Raw genomic sequence first — 20,661 nt, 5'->3', positions numbered from 1 at the left:
GTACGTTTTAACCTTTTATAGATAACTAAAGAGAAAGAATAACATTAATATATCTTTAAGATATATAGATATACATTGTTGGATGGTTCCTTTGTTATTCTTCATTCAATGTTAATTAATTAAGGATAGAGAGGTATAAGCGATTTAATATGTGTGTGTACATGAATGGGAGAGAGCATTATATATGCAGATGATGATAAGTCATGCATCTCTGATCTAATTAAAGAAGCTTATTAATTTGATTAAAAAAAAAAGAAATAGTAATAAGTCATGCATCTTATGATTTAATGAAGGTTATCTGATAAATTAACAAAAGTAATCATTCATGCATGTCATGATATAATGAAAGTTAGCTGATAAACAAATAGTAATTATTCATGCATCTCATGATATATAATGAAGCTTAGCTGATAAAAACAAGACTGCATCTCATGAATGTAATATGAAGGTTATCTGATAAACAAATATATAGTAACAATTCATGCATCTCCTAATACAGTGAAGGTAATTATTATCTGATATACAAATAGTAATAATTCATGCAGTTTCAAAACTCTGAAGTTAATAATATGAGAGAAAGAGAAAGAGATCATAGGGAGGGCATTATGAAGATGATAACTCATGTAGCTTTATAAAAAAAATAAAATAAAAAGAATCATGCAGTTTTTTGATCTAATAAGAACATTATACATTGAGATGGTAATTCATATTGCTTTTGAGTTAATGAGGACTTTGTATATTAAGATGACAATTTATTACCAAAGGGCTTGTAGCCTAGTGGTACCCCGGGTCCCCTCGTTGGAGGAGACGCGAGTTCGATTCTCCCTGACCGCGCTCCCCAGTTTCAAGAGGGTGAGGATGTTGTGGCAATTTCCCCGCCCGCGTATGCCCATGAGGGTTGGTGCTTATCGCCCTACCAAAAAAAAAAAAAAATTGACAATTCATTCAAACTTCATGCAGTGATAAATATTAGCATTAAAATATATGTTGCTAACTTGCTATAGTAGACTAGTATAATATATGAACATTTTTAATGGGGTTTATATTTAATACACTTCTCAATGTACTTTCATTATAGGGTTTATGATGTTCTTATATATATATATATTATGCAATTACACTCGCTTGCTATATCATTTGAAAGTTATATTATTATGTGTACACTTTTTAATTAAGTACCTTGTATGTGTATGCATTTCTTAATTAATGTGAACTAGTTATTATATATCTAAAGCTAAAAAAACGATTGTCCTAGTTAGCCTAAAAGAAGCCATGTTGGCGCAATGGATAAGCTTGCAAAATTCATACATACGTAACATACATACATATATATATATATATATACAAATTTTAATTGAAAGAAAAGAACATGATGTTCCCTCTTTAACACAACACTCATTGCCTATAATTTTTTTTTCATGATCCCTTGCTTAGTCCTTTAATTCTCTTGTTTATCCCAAGATGCAACACTATTAATATGAAAGCAACTTTATTCAATGTAGATATATTTCATTTATCTTTACAAATATAATAATTTTTTTCATTATCCCTTACTTAGGCCTTTAATTCTCCTTTTGATTTAATTTATTACTAGTCTTATTTATTATTATTTTCATTATTGACTAAATTCCTGTCAATGCTGGCTGGACAAGTAGATATTCATTGGTATAAATTTAATCTTTTAAAAAAATTAGTTATTAATTTAAAATGAAAATGTTCAGTCATTAAATTTCAAAGATGGTGTTTTCAGTTCTTTTTTGATTTGAGCCCATTTTGATTCGGCCCAGCCCAAGATCATTTTATTGAAATTGGGCTGGATTGGATCAGATTGTCCGTAAATTTTTTTTTTTTCTATAACTAATCTTCGTATTTTACTTGCTACTTGTGACTAAATCTAATTATAAAATATTAAAATAATTTAATTTTTATATTTTTTAAGTTTCTTTTTAAATAGTACAATAAATTATTATGCTATTGACTAACCCTGGTATTAGGGTGTACTTGCTACCAATAAAAAACAATGATTTATATTTAAATGGTATTTTAACTAGGATGGCAATATGCTCAATTTTATTTCATTTTTATAATACAATAATTCATCATTAAAGTCAAAAAATTTTTCATTTTAAAAGTTGAGCCACCCATAGTAATGTTAAAAAAAAAAAAGGAAGGAAAATAAAATTAGAAAGATAAGTGATGAGTAATTTGGTTATTTTTCAGGTGGTGTCAAGTAAAAACCTCAAACACAACCCTATTCAAGCCAACAGAAAAAGCTCATACCCCAGTGATATTGGCCGTTGAGAAAAGTAAATGTAAGATATATAGTGGGTCTCAAGAATAAGTTTCGTTTGACACATAGTGGCAATAGATCTTCAATATTGGGTACAGACTTATTGTCTAAATCCGGTGTCACTATGTGAGGGTGGGTCCGTTTAATACGCAATTAAAAACAACATAAGCAATATAATACAGTACAGAACAAATAGTTAAATTACCATGATAAAATTTTTGAACCGAGGTTTTGATGATGTAAAAATTTTATCCATTTGTACTGTATTGTGTCCTGATAACCTTTTGTGATGTATTCTGGCTATTTATAAATTAAATACTTGTGTTTTTCTGTAACTCAAAACTTTGGCATCAAGCGGGGCCATGGCATTTGTTGCTACAAAAATAAAAATAAAAATAAAAAAATAAAAAATCCAACCCGAATCCGTTAAGATGATAAACGGGTCTATATCGGAGCGAGAAAGACTTAGAGGGAGAGAGAGAGAGAGAGAGAGAGAACGCGCGATTCACATGCGAAATGGAGCTGTGATCGAAACGAAAGACGTCGTCGTTGCCGGGCTCTCCGATCTCCTCGACCAAGCTCTCCAATGGCGATGCCTCACCTCCACCTCCATCCTCCACTCTCGCCTCCTCCGCACCTCCCTCTTCTCCCATCCCCACCTCCTCACCAAGCTCTTCCTCTCCTACTCCTCCACCCTCCCTCGCACCCGCATCGCCAACCTCCTCATTTCCACCATCTGTTACTCTCTCAATCCCCCTCCTTACAACGCCCTCATCTCCTCTCTATCTCGCCACCACTTCCCCTCCTCCGCCCTCCAAACCCTCTCCTTTACTCACCGCCTCGGCGCCCGCTTGGACTCTTACACTCTCTGCAGCTCTCTCCTCGCAGCGTCCTCCCCCAGAGCCACCTGCGTCGGTGAGCAACTCCATGCATTCTCAGTGAAGTCCGGTTGTATGTCCAGTGTTTTCGTTGGTGGTGCTTTGATTGGTTTCTACTCAAAAATGAGCCACCTTGTTTGTGCACGGAAGGTGTTTGATGAAATGCCACTGAGAAACACTATCTGTGTTAATACTCTCTTGAATGGATACATAGAGAGCCAGAATTGGCCGGAAGGTTTATTGTTAGCTCATGAGATGTTTGGTTTTGGATTGTACCCTGATGAGTGCACACTCTCTGGTATTCTCCGAATCAGTGCTGAGACAACCGATATCACAATCGGTATCGAAGCTCATGCTTATTTTCTCCGTAGAATTGATAACTTTGTAGATGATTTGTGTCTTCAGAGCTCACTAGTTGAAATGTATGGCCGGTGCGGCCTCACGAGCAAAGCTCGGCAAGTGTTTGATCAGTGCAACAAGAAGAGATCAGATGTGGTTTTATGGACATCAATGATCAATGCCTATGGAAGGAATGGAATGTTTGATGCTGTGATCATGTGTTTCAATGAAATGTTGGATGAAGGGATTGAACCGGATGAAATCGCCTTCTTGGCGGTTCTCTCTGCGTGTAGACACGCTGGTGAAGTTGCGACCGGGCTTAATTACTTACAATCGATGAGGAAGAACTATGGGATGGTGGCGAAAGCCGAACATTATGGTTGTGTCATTGACATGTTATGTAGAGCTGGTGAAGTGGAGAAGGCATGGGAGATTGCTAATACTACTAGTGGCATTGGTGTTAGTGTTTGGGGAGCTTTGCTAAGTGCTTGCAAGGATTCGGGGAATGTCGGCATTGGTGAGCTTGCAGCAAAGAGAGCTCATGAATTGGATCCTGATAATGTGGGTATCTTTGTTGAATTGTCTAATTTGTATGCCAGAGTTGGAATGTGGGTTGAAATTGAAGAGGTTAGGGAGTTGATGAAACAGAGGGGATTGAAAAAAGATTCCGGTTCTAGCCGGTTAGATCGGTGATCATATCGGATCACCGAACCAGTGTGATATGGTTCAGGAGTAATCGATGTTGCGCTTTTTGTGTGTTTTAGTAAGAAATTTGGAAGTTCTTCTCTTTATCTATATCATCAACAAGCAGTGAAATTCTTCTGAATTTGGAAGTGATCTCTTTGTAAGTTTTCATTACTAAGGTTTAATTTAATCAAGTTCTTAGCACGTGTATATATATATATATTATTAGGCTAATTGATGAAATCTCATAGTACAGCCATTTTACTAAAAAAATCTTAAAAGGAACAATGAACTTATAACATCAAAATTGCTATGCTGGCCAGTGTAAAAGAGTGTTCACTGTTTATGTGATACTTCTGAAAAATGACGGCGGACAAATAATTTCTCTAGTTTTCAGGGGGTGATAAGTAAAAAGACCCAATATTTTTTACCCGAATCCGATAAGAAGCAAATCCAAACCCCGACAAAGCAAATCGGATTCGGATCTCCGATCAATCCGACCCGTTAGTCTCATCAAATACCCCTCTCATTCTCTCACTTGCGTTCCCGGCGTTGGAGTCATCTTCTTCTCCTTCTTCTTCGTCGATGCCTACCCAGCTCGAAGCTCAAGCTGCCCCCAAATCCCAGCGCTCCAAGGTCGTTCGCCCTCCCTGACGATCCTGACAGCAAGAAGGTCCTCTTCCTTCCGCTACTCTCGCCATTGATTTCATGTTTGTAGATGTAGGGCAATAGAAATCGAAGTCGCTTGCTTAGATTTCAGACATTCTTGATTATAGGATTCATTTGCTGTACTATTTCAGTTTTTTCCCTGAATTTTTGGATTTTATACGGATATTGGGATCTTTGAGGTGGAGTTAGTGGTTTAGTGATTTGGGGTCTGAAGTAGGGTTTTGTGTCTAGACTGACGTTCATAGTCTATTCGACCCTCGCTGATGATGTGATCAAGCATTTCATTTGAAAAGACAAACACTATTTGGACGAAACGCACTCCTTAAATGAGTTTTCTTTCATCCAACAGCCTTTCTCAAGGAAAAAAAACAATGATTATTATTAATTGGAAAGTCTAGTTTTTACAAATAACATTACTCAAATGGAAACTATCATCTTTACTATTTGTGTCAATGTGATAGTTTTGCCGGTGATGCTCAAAGAAATGCAATAAGCATTGTATAAGGTTTTAACAAATCTTGTTTTGGGAACATTTGCCAACTCTGACAAATTTCTGACTATTTTTCATTAGATATATATGTATATATATAATGTTATCTTTTTCTGGTAATATTTTATATTTGGATGTAAAGGGTGTTGATGATCAAGCAAGGTTGATACCAATGATGAAAGTACTAGCTATACCTAAAATCATTTTTTGTGGTCTTTCTTTTGTTTATGATCTGCCTTTAAATTTTAGGTTTACGACCAAAGGAAATAAGTTATATTGTCTGCAGCCTCAAGATGCGAAGGCATACCATAATCTTGTGCTATGCCCTTCATTTAGTTTTTGATGTCTTAAATTCCTATTCTTTCTACGGAATTGATATTTTGTTGTTTGTTTTTGTTTTTCTGAAGATGCAGAATAAAAGGCTTAAAGATGTGGAAGTTAGCTTTCCAATTGTTTATGGCACTATATCTTTTTGGCTTGGTAAAAAAGCAAGCGAGTATGAACTCTTTACTTTCAATTTGTTTATGTTTTTATTTTTATATGCTGCACATTTCTGAGCTGATTTTGTAAAGCCACATGAACTGCTTTGTTTTAGGTATCAATCTCATAAATGGACTGTTTATGTCCGGGGGGCGACAAATGAGGATCTGAGTGTAATCATAAAGCGCGCTGTGTTTCAACTACATCCTAGTTTTAATAATCCAACTAGAGTAGTTGAATCAGCACCTTTTGAAGTGTCAGAGTCTGGCTGGGGAGAATTTGAGATTGCCATTAGCCTCTTTTTCCACAATGATGTTTGTGACAAGCAATTGGACCTGTAAGTTAATTGCAAATTGGTGTCAAACAGCCTGCTGTTTTTGTTTTTCTTCTTCTTCTTCCTTGCACACAATTGTTCTTGTTTATTCACTACTGTACAGATACCACCAGCTAAAGCTCTATCCTGAGGATGATAGTGGACCTCAAACTACTAAAAAGCCTGTTGTTGTTGAAACATATGATGAAATAGTTTTTTCAGAGCCTTCAGAAGCCTTTTTTGTCCGCGTCCAAAACCATCCTGCTGCAGTTGTTCCAAGGCTGCCTGCTGGTTTAAACCTGCCACCCCCAGGTATCCTTTCCTAGCATCCATCTTGTGTGTTTCTTGTCATTTTGACAAGTAAAATTCGTTTTGTTTACTATAGGACCTTCTGAAGTTATGAATGAGAAGAAGAGAGGCGACATCAAGGATCATCCACTGAGTCAGTGGTTCATGAATTTCTCAGAGGCTGATGAGCTACTAAAGCTTGCTGCGGCTCGTCAACAGGTAAATGCTGATTCTCCTATTCCTTGATCTATGCACACAAGCATTTTGGTCAGTCAAATGCATCAAATGCACTGCATAGGGAAATTCCTTCCTTGCTATGATGTAGCCAATCGGCACTGGAAATTCCTCCTTTGCTATAATGCCCCCAATCAACACTGGCATGGCTGTCATATCATGGCATGGATATTTATGTAACAGCTATGTTAAAACTAAGATATATGGCCCAACAATTTGTTGTTTGTATAACAATCCATCGTTGTTAATTTTTTTTCCTTTATTGGTTTAGATTACTGTGCTATTTTTATTGGGTATAGTTAAACTTGTGCATGATCCATGGCCAGCTTGAGGCCATTGTTAATGTCTGTAATTTTTTTCCCATTAACAGATATTGTTTCTTGGTTCAAGTGAGGTATTTAGAGAAGATAGATCTGTTGAGTCAATTCATTACCTTCTATGAGGTTAGCTTGAGAAACCATTCTGTTCAAAATATTCTTTGCCTGCTAGAATCTTTTCTGCCTGGTTTGAGGTAGGTTTAAGCAAATGACCTATACCTGATTAGTTATATCCATGACCTATACCTGATTAGTTATATCCAAGACCTATACCTTATCAGTCACAACATTAATTTAATGTGGTAGTTCATAATTATGACTTCATGAGGTAGTAGATTCTGATCTGGAAGGAGAGAGTATAAAATAGGAAAGTTGTTGGATTTTGAATTAATTGTATGCAGAAATTGGGTTCCTAATTTTGAGGCCTTAATATTAATAAATTTGTATCATTATATCATGGGCAATTTCTGGAATTCAATTTTTATTATCTATGCCCCTCTGCCAGGTGCAGGCTCATATTGCAAAGCTTAGGAGACAATTGAGCATGATCGATGCCCCGCCTCAGCAGTCAAATGCTGCATCTGGTCAATGAATGTTCTTGATCCTTTTGTCATTGAGAGTGGGGATATAGTGATGAAAATCAAGGACTAATTGTATGTGTTTTCTGGCAGAGTCCCTTCTTGATCTTGTTTTGGTTTCTCTTCTAATTTGAGTTTGAAGAACAAACTCATATCTGAAAATGTAAAACAGAAATCAATTGCTAATCATGTTTCTTAATTTTCAGTGCGGGAGCTTGACAGTGAAGGGAAAGAAACATTCTGGAGTTTGACACATACATATTTTATGTATAATAACTAAATGCCTTTTATATTGTGACAGATAATCATGTATTTTCAGATCTCTTATACATTAATTCCTTGTGTGATTTATATTATCAAGTTCCCATTTTTTCAGCTTTCTCCAACTTGGATAAGTATCTGTAGTCTGTGTAATGTTTTATAGAATTATGGTCATCGCTCGTCATGGATATTTCCATGGGTGAGTCTAGAAGTTAATATTTATTTGAACCACCTGACCTATGGAGATTATATAAGGCATTTAAAACTTAAAAGTATGCACAGATCATTTAAATGGCAATGTTACCTTTCAAGTCTTTGTTGTTTCCATTAAGAATTTTTTATGTGTTGTGCGTATGCCATACAAAACCGAAAATTTTGCCATTGCCCTTGTTACAGTAACAGTTAACCTGCTTGAAATGGTAGCCTGCGTGGGTATTGTCTGATGTCAATTTCTTGGGGACATCAATTTCTATAGCTAGATAGTAAGATTTTGCATATGTCTAAGTTTGATTTTACTTATTAGAATGCTAAGTGATGCATTACACGATTATTATGTTGTAGATTTCATTTGATTTGTAATATTGAGTTAGCCCCCAATTATTATTCTATTTCCTTCTTTTATTAGTTAGTGGATGACATTGTAAAGAACATTCCGAGTCGGTTTAACTTAGAGATAGATGATGTTTGTTGTCAAGTCATTGCAATTTTTATACCGATCATCAATTTGCCTTGTGAACTGATAATCTGGTAACCCATTTCTGGTGTAAGATTTTTATACAATATAATTATAGTACTACAGGAATATGCGGTAAGTGTCCTTTAATATGATGATGCTTAATTGGCTGGTAGCATTTTGTTGAAAGGTCTCAGGATCTTGTACATACTAAGTAAAGCTTTCTTTCTTTTCGAGCAGAGATACTGATCATTATTGTTGTTGTACACTGGCAAGTCTTTATATTTTCCTTCTTCATTTAAATTTGAGAAAGGTTACAACCACCATGACATAGACTAGAAAAGAGTACCACTTGATGTGATGAGATGGGAGTTTATTGGCAAGAAAGCAATAGCAGATGATTTATCTAAAGTTTGAAAGTCTAACTTTGTTATGTTAAATGAGTTTATGATGTAGGTAATTCTCATTCACAGCTATCTGACATCAGGTTTTGATCATGTCCGAGTTGAAATTATTTTTCTATGTTAAAAATAGTCCAGTGCTTCTTTCATATGGTTTTAACATTAACAGTTTGCCTTGAGATTTAAGCATTGCCATGAGGTGGAAGTTGAATAGATTATGTTCAACGTTTGCTGGGTATTGTAACCATGAACATGTTGTGAATGTTTACAAACAAGGTATTGTGTTGGAATGTAATATAAAGTAGCTTTTAAGGCACAATTTATCATTTTCTTTACCTTCTACCTTCCCCACTTTTTTGTGGTTTCAGTAATAGTTATGGCTAATGTGTTGAACTCCCCTGCGAGATATTTGTTTTTCATGATTGTCTCTGCTCTACTTCATTGCAGACAACAGCAAAGTTAATTGGCATCATTCCTGTACCTATTGAAATCATTTCATTAGTGATTTTTCTTTCACTTCCGTGAATTATGCATGCCATGAATTATGCATGAATTGTCTGGTGATGGAAGGACATTAGGTACTGTTTCCACGTGGATTGTTCAAGAAAACATTGACCATTTTGGTTTGATTTTAGGTTTTATGTTCATAAGCTATTGCTAGCGTAGATGTGCAATATCACGCGCTGCAGAAATGCACACATGTGACCAGTATCTTAGATTAGAACATGATTTGAATCTGCTAATTCTACTGATAAACCTCTCATGCAACTAATTTGTTCATAACCTGTAAGCTATGGTTGAATGTTTGAAGGATTAGTACCCTTCTGTGAGTTGAGATTCATGTGATGCATATCATGTATTCTATTCTTGGATTGATCCTATTATACGGCAGGTCTATAGGATACAATTCACTTTACTGCCACTTTTATCCTGCTCCTACCATTTATGATTTCCTTGCATTCTTGATATGATAGATATGAACAGGGTGGAATCTTTTCATGCTACGTAATTGTTAAGAGTTTTCATGACAAATGAAGCCAAGCATGACAACTTTGCCTCATGTTGTGTCATATCCTGCTCATGGCGTTGCACTGGTCACAAATTAGATCAAGGTTGAAAAAGAATTACTGATCTCTAGGCCCTTTTGGAAAAATTTATCCAGCATTTTATCAATGCTTTTGATGCTGTGATAGAATTCTGAGCCATGTAGTTTATGTGGCCATGGTTTCTCAAAACTGACCAACTTTGCATGGTCCTTGGTGTTTGATACAGACTATACCTTAGCTTCCTTTCATCGTTCTTTCAAATTTGGTACTAGAGAATCCATTGCAGATCATGAAAGTGTTGTGCATCATTTTCACCTCCCAGATGAACTGAAATGTTTCATTTCTTAGCACTTCTGGAGTTGCCCTTTCTTGCAGAGATCACATGGCTAAGTCTGGTCTTATTCACTACTACTCTGTGGCATCACTTTCATCAATCCCATCTGATTCCTGTTTCTGGTTGGACTGATAATGCTTTATCAACTGCTATAATTCGATAGTTTGGTTCTCTATCAGTCACAGCTGGAGAAACTGTGTGGACTCTAACGCTAGGAGTGATTCAAGGAATGAAGTGCGGCTGCTTTCAGAAATGATCTCAGTGGGGCCTTCCTCTGCTGTCCTGATGAGAACAAGAGAACGTGGCCTTCATGTGAAGAACTGGAATTGGGGGAAGCAATGCTTTTTGATTGCTTTCCAGTTCTTTGCTTTCCAACTTTTCACCACCATCATTCAGTTCTCAGTGTTTTATTCCCTCTCCCTGAGCTCAATCTTGTTGCCAGGTAATTGCATTTCACAGAACAAGGAATGATCTTCCTGCGTAGCATCGTGTTTATACTCATTAGATTTCAACCATTGAGAGGATTACTTTGAACATGGGATGATTATTGATGATCTTCCACTCTATGCAGGACTTTGTATGAATCATGGTCACCTACCCACCTTGCAGAGAACTGTTACTTGTCTTGACATTTTTATTACACCTCATCTGATACTTTTTGAAAATCTCTTAACTCATCCAGGTTGTCTTCTTTTTCTTATTTAGCTTAATAAGGAGTCAAATATCGATCATATTATTCTTTTGTATACGTACAAATGGCAGATATCCATGCGAATTGAGGATGGTATGGTAGGGAGGAAGAAGGGGACGGAAGAGCTCTCATGTACAGGTACTTGTACCAATTTGTTTCATTGACTCATATAACTGTGTTGTGGGCCTGTCATTGCTCATGGAGGCCTGTCATTGCTCATGGACATGACTTTGCATGTCATCAGAAATAGTGCTTCATCAATCTCTTTTCCACCATGGTCAAATGGCAAGCTGTAGAGGAGGTACTTTAGCATCTCTAAGCATGGAAACAGAGATTTTAATAGTATTTGAACAGAAGTTGGATTTGATTTCACTTTAAATTTTTTTTTTAAAAAAAAGCTTGTATCAGATTTCTCACTATGATTGGCAGGTTGATTTTGAATTGTCTAAGCATTGAGTTTATTTTGCTCATTGCACCTGCCTTTTACTATTATGGGACCCCATAAAATGTTGTGCTATAAAATTCCAGGCAAATGTGACTCTACTTGCACAACTGCCATATTTTATCTTTATCCAACACATGGGCTTAAGGTCTTATCAAATGAACTGCAAAATCTACATGCACAAACATGACAGAAATTATCTTTCTAATATTTCACATCATTCTCTAATGTATGTTTCATGTACTTTCTTTCTTAATTATATCTTGCAGGATAACATGATAAATAAGACTCTGAAGTCTGAACTGATGCAATCCACACATCCAGGCAAAAGCATTGTTGGGTTAACTCTGTAACAGAGGTATGCATGCTCTCAAGTAGATGAATTTTTTATTTTTTATTTTTGGATAGAACCTCATAATTAAATCACTGAAAAAGTAGTGCCGCGGCGAGTTAAAAGTAGTCATAAAACCACAGGGCAGAAAGGAAAAGAGACCCACATGGCTTTCTGAAAGAAAGAGAGGTACTACTGGTCCTACAAAGAAAGAAATAGAGGCCTTGTCCTTAAGCTCATAGTATCACAAGCCCCACAATAAAAGTCACCCTAAACCAGACCAGGTGTGGTACTGCCAGGACGTCCTCATCCGTGGTGAGATAAAAACATCAACCTTTAGTTCACAGAAAGGGAGCAACAGAAAACTGCTTTCTGGTAATAAAAAAGTAGTAAAAGAAAAGGAAGTTAAAATAGACAGATTATTGACTGGCTTGAAATATGTGCAGGTTTACTTGCATCGTTTCAACTTCCGAAACCAATAAGAAAAAGTTTGATTTTTGAGAAGTTAAAAAAACAATGTTGGAGACTGTGTTCATTGCTTTGCTTGGTCTTAGTGAAAGCTGGTAATTAAGGTGATTTCTTAATAGAGGATGTTGAGTTGTATTGCTTTTAAAGGACCAGCAGGAGTTGAAATGTTTGAGCTTTATGATGTTCAATTCTTGGGGAGCTCAAGAGATTTCATGAGATTCTTTGGTCTGACTTTAATACTATTTGCATCCATGTAGAAGTCAAGGACCACTGTAGATAAGCTAGTTAATGGTAGCACACTTTCTTTAAAAAGGCTGTGAAGTTGTCTTTGCTTATGAAGAGTGTTGTATCTTAGGAGGGAAACGTGAATAACTATATCCAACCACCCCTAAACTTTTTTTCTATAATTTTATCTTACTTGTTATCTAGAGAAAAAATTTTTTAATGCTTTTACTTGGTTTATAGTACATGAAGATCATTTTTTGTATAGAATGTTTTTTATAATGTGTGTTAAAAGGGGATTTTATTGAAATGAAAGAATAAAAAAATACTTATTTACATATATTATGACCCAATTTAAAACATCAAAAAATTGTATAGAGAGGTGGCAAGTAAAATAAAATTAAAAAGATTACATTTTAGATATATCTAAATATAATTTAAAGTTCCCATGGGGTGCGCTTTTTTGCCTAGATTGGGTCCATTTTATCAATAATATAGGTCAAGCCTCATATGACAATAAAGCTTAAAATCAATGATTTTGATGTATGTTATAGGTTTGTGAAATAGCATTTCCAACAAATTGATAACTCGAAAAAAAGTTAATGAGTTGAAAAAACTATGTTGTATAAATAATAATATACTCTAAAAGTAGAAAGAGATAAATAATCATATGTTTTCATCTTTGTATATACATGCATGTACTTGGAGAGATTATATTAGTTACTCATATAGTTAAAAAAACAGTTGAGAAGTCACAATCTCCACCCACCAGAAACCCTCAAAGACAAAGCTAACACCCTTCTGAAAGATGGAGAAGTGAAGAGGGCCAAACCTGCCCTTAGGAAGGGCAACACTTCTCCAACACATGGCCTCTCATTAAAATCCTGAGCCCTTCCATGTCCTTTTGAATTAGAATAAGTATTAGCATTAATACTAACATTAGAATTAGAATTAGAATTAAAATTAGAATTAGAATTAGAATTAGAATTAGAATTAGAGGCCCTCCAATACCCTACCCTACGCCTATATATATATATACACATGAAGAGTCACAAGCACACACATTACTTACCCTTGTCAACAAATGACCCTAATGAAGAAGTCCCCCAAGCTCCCTCAAGCCACAGCACTGAAGCAAATGCTAAAGAGGTGCTCAAGCTTGGGGAGAAGATCACAAGGGATGGATGATGAGTCCAATGGACTACCTGGAGATGTCCCAAAGGGACACTTTGCAGTGTATGTTGGAGAGAAACGTAGCCGTTATATAGTTCCTATTTCTCTCTTATCTCATCCTCAGTTCCAGTCTCTTCTTCAAAGGGCTGAAGAAGAGTTTGGTTTTGACCATGATATGGGTCTAACTATCCCTTGTGAGGAGCTCTTCTTCTTCCGTTCTCTCACTTCAATGCTTCAATGAAAAGCCATTTTAATGGAGTAGAAACTCTCTCTGTGTGTGTGTGGTGCTTTTTAACTCCATTGTTTTGTATTGACTACTCTCACTGAGAGCTTTGTGTACACTTAGCGGCGTGCGGTTGCGCCGCCCTGAGTGATAAGTTTATATTTATATTAAGCATCTAAATGTTATATAGAGAAAGTGAAGCTTGATGTTTGATGTTATGGTTTATCTTGTTAGTTTTTTTTTTCACTATCTTCTGTTCATCTTGTTCTTGTTGTTGTGTTTTGCATGAGTACTTTCATGGGTTGGTGATGAAGTTCAATGTGGTTGGTTTGGAGAATATATGATGGAGTAGGTGAGCATTTGTTTAGTTGGGTGTGTGACATTGTTATATGAAGACGTTGTTTATCTATACATGAAATGTGCCCTTTAAAATCATCTAAAGTTAATGATCAAGGGTGTACTGAGAGGCTTTTTTTATTTTTATTATTATTTTTAAAAAAAAAAAGAGAAGGAAAAAAAGTATTTCTAGGACTTTTATCAAAAGAGGAGAAAAAGATATTGAATCAAAAATGCTAATTTAAGAGATTATTTCTGGTTCGTTTTCTGTATCTTATTATTAATATTATTTATTTTTGAAAATGTGACATAACACACCTTATTTATGTCTCCATCATCATAGTCAAATACATCAAATTATGACGAAATTTTATATCAAAAGATTTCACATTAGTATATTAATGAAAGGAAAAAAATCTCTAAACACTAAAATATTCCAATAAGGATGGTTAAAGGACATTGGTCTTATTATAAACATTCCTCATGTTTTGAGTTCCAAGGGCTAATAGTGTTCTCTCTCTCTCTAATTATTTTTCTACAGCAACAAGATGGAGGTTAAGTTTGAAAGCAATGAAAGTGCATGTGGATGCCACTCTTTTCAACACCAGTAAGCATCAAGTGGTACTTTGGGTACTTACAAGGTAGTGGTATTATAATAATAATAATAATAATGATGATGATGATAATATTTAGTATGTATATAATTAAGAATATATATATATATATATATGTGAATGGTTTTTCATGGTTGTTTGAAAGCTTGCCCTTACTACTTTCTTGTGCTCAGAGTGGTTTGTCCCTTTGTGTTGGGACACAATAAGAAAGAGAGGGAGAAAGGCTGCCAAGTGCATGCTCTTTCTTTTCTGCCATCTTTCATCTCAGCCACAAATATCTTCTGACAGTACAGAGGGAAGTATTGTCTTAATTTTTGGTGCTTCTCCATTGTATGTATTATGTTTTTTTTCTTCATCCAACCAACTTCACAAGAGAACACTCTTATAGTCTTTTACATATATATATATATATATGAATGTAGAATGTAGTCCTTCATTTGGCTTTTTGTACATGAGAATTTTTTTCTTATTTAAGTGTTTTATAATGTCTTTCTAGATTCTTCTATTAGTTTTGTATTTTCCATTTTTATTGTTTAAAAAATATTGAGTTTTTGTTGTAAATTTGTCCACTCAATTTTTTTAATAAAATGAATAAATCATAATTTATTTATAAAAAGGACGAATACTAGAGAAAAAAATCCAGTAAAAGAAGAGGACTAGTCGGCTTTTGTGGGTAATTCTCCAAGTGCCAAAAAACCAAAAATGTTAAAAATTGTGGATGATAGTTTATAAAAGAATTCTTTATATTCGCAAATTTTTTATTAAGAAAAAAGAGAAATCAGTCTTTTTTTCTCTCTCTAATTTCTTAACAATGTTTCATAATAAGAAAAATTTACTTTTGTTTCATTAACATCAGTCTCATAATTTAAAAAATAATAATAATAATAATAATAATAATAATAATAATAATAAGATTTCCTTTCATTTCTTGAAGATCTTGCCTGTTATGAGGCATCACACAAACTCAAAGTGACCCATTTGCGTTTGCCTCTTATCAATAACACAAAGCTAATGCTTCCCAAACACAAATGTACAAAAATGGTGCACATGCCAAGCTGAAAGATTCATATATAACCAACCAAGTATACTTTAAAAATACAACATCACTCTCACAGAGTCTCACTTGTATTTTCTCTCATGAGAATATGCTTCATTGATGTAAAAGGGAATGTGAGGAGATGTTTGGTTTGGTTGGTAGGAGAGAATGATTTGATTAGCTACCAAATCATTTACTTCACATTCTTTGAGAGTGATAGATCTACATTCTTTGATTAAATGTTTTTACACTCAAAACTTAAATCATATTCAATTTATTTATTTTGTATTATAATTAATGTATTTTGTGCTAAAACTTAGTTGAAAATTTTATATAACTTAAACCAGTGATCTTTATTTCTCTTGATAAGCAATGATGTGCATTTTGTTAGGAAAAGGATGGGGAAAATAACTATGGCAATAGAAAACTCCGCCGGTGATTACGGCGGGCGGGCGGCCGGAGAACAGGGAAGAGATGTGGGATCCATAAACATGTGAACATGAAAATGCAAGTTGCATGCCAATCAAAGTTGTACCATAGAGAACACAACTTGTGGGGGCAAGCATCCACTTGTTCCTTGTTGAGTTCTTGACTGTTTTAATTATCATTTTGTTTTAGAAGCAATCTTTTAATTGTATTGGTTGATTTTGTTTTTCTTTAATTATTTTCATAATTTCAATTTATAATCTAAAGTGCTAGATGTGATTTACATTCTAAAATCATATAACACCAAAATTCATAGGGATTAGAGTGTATGGAAAGAAGGTCTAGAATTTATCTTGTACAGTTATTAGTTTGTTTGTTTGATGATGTAGTTCAATGAGTTTTGAAATGACTAGTTAATTAAGACTAAATGGATAATGAATGGACTATCTGTTTAGGCTAATAATTAGAAATGCCAAAATAAATGCAAGAAGAGAATGAGCTGTCAAGAGTTTGTTGAATATCATTTGATTTGTTAGGGTTTAGGTTGCTTGTTGTTGTTGTTGATGGGATGGTGGTGTTGTAGTCCCAATCTGGGTTACAAATAACCAAAGAAAAAATCTAGATTCAAAGTCTTCAATTTTTGGATATCTAATAACTTATTTATAAATCCTACTTTAACTTGATAAAATATTTGCTTCACATACAAATGATTTAATAAACTTCTCATTAAGCTCTGATACCATATTAGATACAAACCAAACGAATCATTTTGATCCAATCCAACCTAAACCCGAAACACATTGTAGGATGAAAAATATCAAACTCAAGTATTCAAATCTATATTTTCAAATTAACATATATATATATATATATATATATATATATCATTCACAATAACAAGGATGCATGAATGACAAACAATGTTAATAACTCAATATGATAGTCCAAATTGCTGATAAAATTGGGTTGACAAAATTTGATAGACACAATGAACACAACTTTGATTATCTTTGCCAAAAATCAAAGGAAGAAAAAAAGTGTTACAATTCAAGAAAGGATTTGGATATAGAGATTCTAGTTCATCGCATCATAGTCGTCAAGTTTCTCATTATATACATCCACCTTCCTCTTTATTTTTGAAGAATCTACCCAGGTGACGAAGTCCTCCATGTTCCTTGTTACCAGGAATGCCGGGTCTGTGATTGTGTCCGGCCCGACGCGTACATGGCCTTGTTCAATATAAGTAACTGCCTCCTTTAGATGCCCTGCAAACTTCAAGTAGACAAGAACAGACGCCAATCTGCGCCTGCAAACGCCATAATCAAACCAGAAGACGATGAGTCAAGGCTGACAACACTAATGTTTTCATGTAAATCATATTGCCAAGACCAATCATTGAAGGTGAATGAACAAAGTCCGTGGATAATTCCATTACAATCGTAAGATATTGCTTCGCATCTAAATGGCAGCATACCTGCAGAATGAGCTCACTGAAAGTTTTTCACACTTGGCCAAGCTCTTTTTGGTTGAGATGACACCCATATTGTAACTGGAATACATTAAGAGTGGATCTGTTAGTAATACAGAAAAGCAAATGACAGCCATACTCATAAATGAAAAACATGTGAAGAGATTCAATTCCTGCAATTCATTTCATTTCGATATCTAGTTAATAAAATAGATAAGGACTGGGTAATGTGATATTGGCCATAACCCCTTGCGGAATCAAACAGTGGTCGCATTAAATTTTAGGTAGTTGAAGGTAGAATGAAAATTCAAACATGGGGTTTATGAGCTGTAATCTTCACAGATACTTTAATGGCAACTCCAGTTTTTTATGCCATGTATGGATTTCTATAAGACAAACATAGACACGAAAATAAAATCTCACAAAAACTAGTTGCTAGAAAAGGGAAAAAAATGAGAATTTTGAAAAACCAGCTATGTGTAGATTCTATTCTATCAAAGAATGGAGAAGACAAGAAGCATCTGCAAATAGTCATTTGACAGTCTCTGCTGCTAAAAAGTTTCACATTATTAATCATAAAGTTGTAGTTAATTGATGTCCTCAGCTATATAATGTCCTTTAAAGAAAGCAATTTGATAAGATTTCAAAATTACCACATTTGTAAATGCTGGATATCACTCTCCAATCAAATAATCAAACCATGAATTAATGGGATATTGACCAAGAAAATAATAAGAGATAGATTAAAAGAAAAAAAAATCATGTCCAAATCTTTTAGCAGAAAAAAAAAATCCTAGTTAGTGATAAAGACAACAAACTAATAGTAACCTAGAATAAGATAGAGAGGGGAGATGAAGGCAGAAAAAAGACTGAGGTATCATAACCATGTGGCGTACCATAAATTATTTTTTATTTTAGTCTTACTCTGCTATTTCTACTCTATAACTCATTAGACTCATTTTTCCCTTCTTTCATGTCTTCCAAAATTACCTATGCTCAGTTATCTACAATGTTACCTAGCCCCTAAGAGTCTTAAACATAACCCAACGCCAATAAAATTGTGGTTGATCTCCAATGCCATTCAAGAAAAAAAAATCATAATAATCATAGATATACACATAAGAAAATAACATTAATAACAATCCACATGGCACCCAAAGACAAAGCTAAACTGCTGCTTATTACCTTTACTACAGAATAAAACATTTTCTCACCGAAAGGCTTTGAATAAACGATCATTCAAAACCATTGAACCATTTTTTCAACCAAATCCAATCCTCAGCTCAAAATTGCACAATGGATGAGAAGCCATTATTGCACAAAAAATCCTCGGTTACTAATATTCTCTAGGACAACCACAGGCTATCAAGATCATTGAAACTAGAAGCGTACGACCTACAATTCTCAAAGATATTTTAAAACATCAATTATTGGTCTAAGAATTCAGAAACAATAAAACATAGAAACACAAGTGTTGACCCATCATGCTCACTGAACAAAAAATCCACTCTTTCTTGTTATAAGTGGACCTAAGCACACTCCTTCCAATTATTGTACTTGAGGGGAACTTTTTTGGTAGAAAAAATCAAGTTTTTGTAAACTAAAGAACAGAACATTCACAACAAAGAAATCAACACAAGATTGAATTTACAAAAAATGGAAAGCAGAACAGCAGAACAGATTAAATTCAAAGAATTCAACAGATCAAACAACTCACAGTTTTTCCAGCAAGTTATCAGTCATCTCAATGCGGTGAGGGTCTCTGGGATCCAACTGCTTCAAGATATTCACAAGCTTCTGAGCCATCCGGCAAATAGTCGCATACCTAAACATCAAAATCAAGAAAAAAAAAATTCACAAACCATCATAAAAAGGCAACAAAAATCACAAAAAAAAACATGGAAAAATAGAGAAAGAACACTTGCTTCTTGTAATCATCTCGCTCTGTGAGCATGTAACGACGAGTGACGAACGCCTCGCGATGACCACCCTCCCGTTTGTACTCAAGAAAGTTCACCTTTTTCAGGAGCTTCTTCTCATGATACTTCAGCTTCCTCATCTTCAGCGCTGCACATCAAGAAAACATCGATTCAAAAACCCAATCAATAACAACAATACACTCAAATTTGAACCAAAAATAAGAGCAATAAACCCAAATCAGGGTGAAAAAGAAGCTTACCCGAAGTGAATCAAGGGAAGGAGAAGCTCGGGGAGGTCGAGAAGAGGCCACAGCCGCGGCTAGCGTTATGGGGATTAGGGTTAGGGTTTAGTGACGAGGCGAAGCTCGGAGAAGAAGCTTTTCAATTTGGGAATTTTTTTTCTTTTACATAAACAACCCTGTCTTTTCTTTTAATTATAACTAACGTGTATTCTTTTTTTTTTTCTCAAAACTAAAACAATTAAAAATTTAAAACTAAATCCAAATTTTGAACACTATTAATAATAAAATTTTAGTTTTCTTATGGTTATGGGTTTATAACCGCTCATAGAATAATATTATCATAAATAATTTTTATTCTTAACATATTATATTAAAAAAACATTTTTGCATTCTAAATTTAGAGTGACGGAGTTGTATTTTCCATTTAAAAAAAAGAAACTAAAATGAAAATTATTGTCATGTTCTTATATCTTATAAAAAAAATTATTTTCAAAATATTCCACATATTTTCTCTTATTTAACTACACTTTTAAAAAAACATAAACTAAAAAAAAAACTTAACCGCATATTTTTTTTCTCATTCAATTTTTATTTTTTTGCAAAACTTGTGAATTATTTATATAAATATTTTAAGCCGCAAATGTAAAGCATGTTAACTGTAAATATTTATATGAGTGGAACTTTGAGAATGTGAAATTAATATATAAATTAAAAGTTCAACCAATAAAATAGACCAAGCATAGTTACCCACCAATCAAAATGGTTCCTTTAGAGAGCGCGTGCTCAAAAGGGCCC

General features: G+C 34.5%; 4 protein-coding genes across 7 annotated transcripts; 3 read left to right on the top strand and 1 right to left on the bottom strand.

Annotated features, from left to right (window-relative positions):
- Positions 1–2,765: 2,765 nt before the first annotated feature.
- LOC120263329 (putative pentatricopeptide repeat-containing protein At3g13770, mitochondrial) lies at positions 2,766–4,644 on the top strand. Of its 2 annotated transcripts, none has more exons than XM_039271198.1 (2): positions 2,766–4,351; positions 4,589–4,644. In XM_039271198.1, exon 1 carries the CDS (start codon positions 2,800–2,802, stop codon positions 4,198–4,200), a length of 1,401 nt encoding a protein of 466 aa, XP_039127132.1. In that variant the 5' UTR covers positions 2,766–2,799; the 3' UTR covers positions 4,201–4,351; positions 4,589–4,644. The 2 variants fall into 2 exon arrangements, with proteins under 2 accessions (XP_039127132.1, XP_039127128.1); XM_039271194.1 differs by having other exon boundaries at positions 4,582–4,644.
- A 77-nt stretch (positions 4,645–4,721) lies between these two features.
- LOC120263344 (transcription initiation factor TFIID subunit 14b-like) lies at positions 4,722–7,935 on the top strand. The gene is given in 7 exon segments (XM_039271204.1): positions 4,722–4,839; positions 4,841–4,864; positions 5,764–5,846; positions 5,946–6,167; positions 6,268–6,455; positions 6,529–6,650; positions 7,488–7,935. Coding segments are annotated over 7 exon segments (789 nt in total). The 5' UTR covers positions 4,722–4,776; the 3' UTR covers positions 7,575–7,935.
- A 2,175-nt stretch (positions 7,936–10,110) lies between these two features.
- LOC120260713 (auxin-responsive protein SAUR50-like) lies at positions 10,111–15,270 on the top strand. 3 transcript variants are annotated; one of them, XR_005536478.1, is made up of 7 exons: positions 10,116–10,717; positions 10,847–10,957; positions 11,038–11,104; positions 11,211–11,267; positions 11,678–11,766; positions 14,703–14,802; positions 14,949–15,270. XR_005536478.1 is itself a non-coding variant. In XM_039268273.1 (3 exons), exon 1 carries the CDS (start codon positions 13,514–13,516, stop codon positions 13,841–13,843), a length of 330 nt encoding a protein of 109 aa, XP_039124207.1. In that variant the 5' UTR covers positions 12,789–13,513; the 3' UTR covers positions 13,844–14,177; positions 14,703–14,802; positions 14,949–15,270. The 3 variants fall into 3 exon arrangements, 1 of the variants encoding a protein (XP_039124207.1); XR_005536481.1 differs by lacking the exon at positions 11,211–11,267 and having other exon boundaries at positions 10,111–10,717; XM_039268273.1 differs by lacking the exons at positions 10,116–10,717; positions 10,847–10,957; positions 11,038–11,104; positions 11,211–11,267; positions 11,678–11,766 and adding an exon at positions 12,789–14,177.
- A 1,878-nt stretch (positions 15,271–17,148) lies between these two features.
- On the bottom strand, positions 17,149–20,023 carry LOC120260705 (U3 small nucleolar ribonucleoprotein protein IMP3). The gene is made up of 5 exons (XM_039268261.1): positions 19,885–20,023; positions 19,631–19,772; positions 19,423–19,530; positions 17,712–17,786; positions 17,149–17,543 (listed from the first exon to the last, which is right to left on the bottom strand). The coding sequence occupies exons 2-5, from the start codon at positions 19,762–19,764 to the stop codon at positions 17,312–17,314; spliced, it is 549 nt and encodes a 182-aa protein (XP_039124195.1). The 5' UTR covers positions 19,765–19,772; positions 19,885–20,023; the 3' UTR covers positions 17,149–17,311.
- Positions 20,024–20,661: the final 638 nt, after the last annotated feature.

Source organism: Dioscorea cayenensis, chromosome 1 (assembly GCF_009730915.1).
Source record: "Dioscorea cayenensis subsp. rotundata cultivar TDr96_F1 chromosome 1, TDr96_F1_v2_PseudoChromosome.rev07_lg8_w22 25.fasta, whole genome shotgun sequence".
In the NCBI taxonomy this organism is placed as follows: Eukaryota; Viridiplantae; Streptophyta; class Magnoliopsida; order Dioscoreales; family Dioscoreaceae; genus Dioscorea; species Dioscorea cayenensis.
The sequence above is the reverse complement of the archived record's forward strand: the minus strand, read 5'-3'. Positions and strand labels throughout refer to the sequence as shown.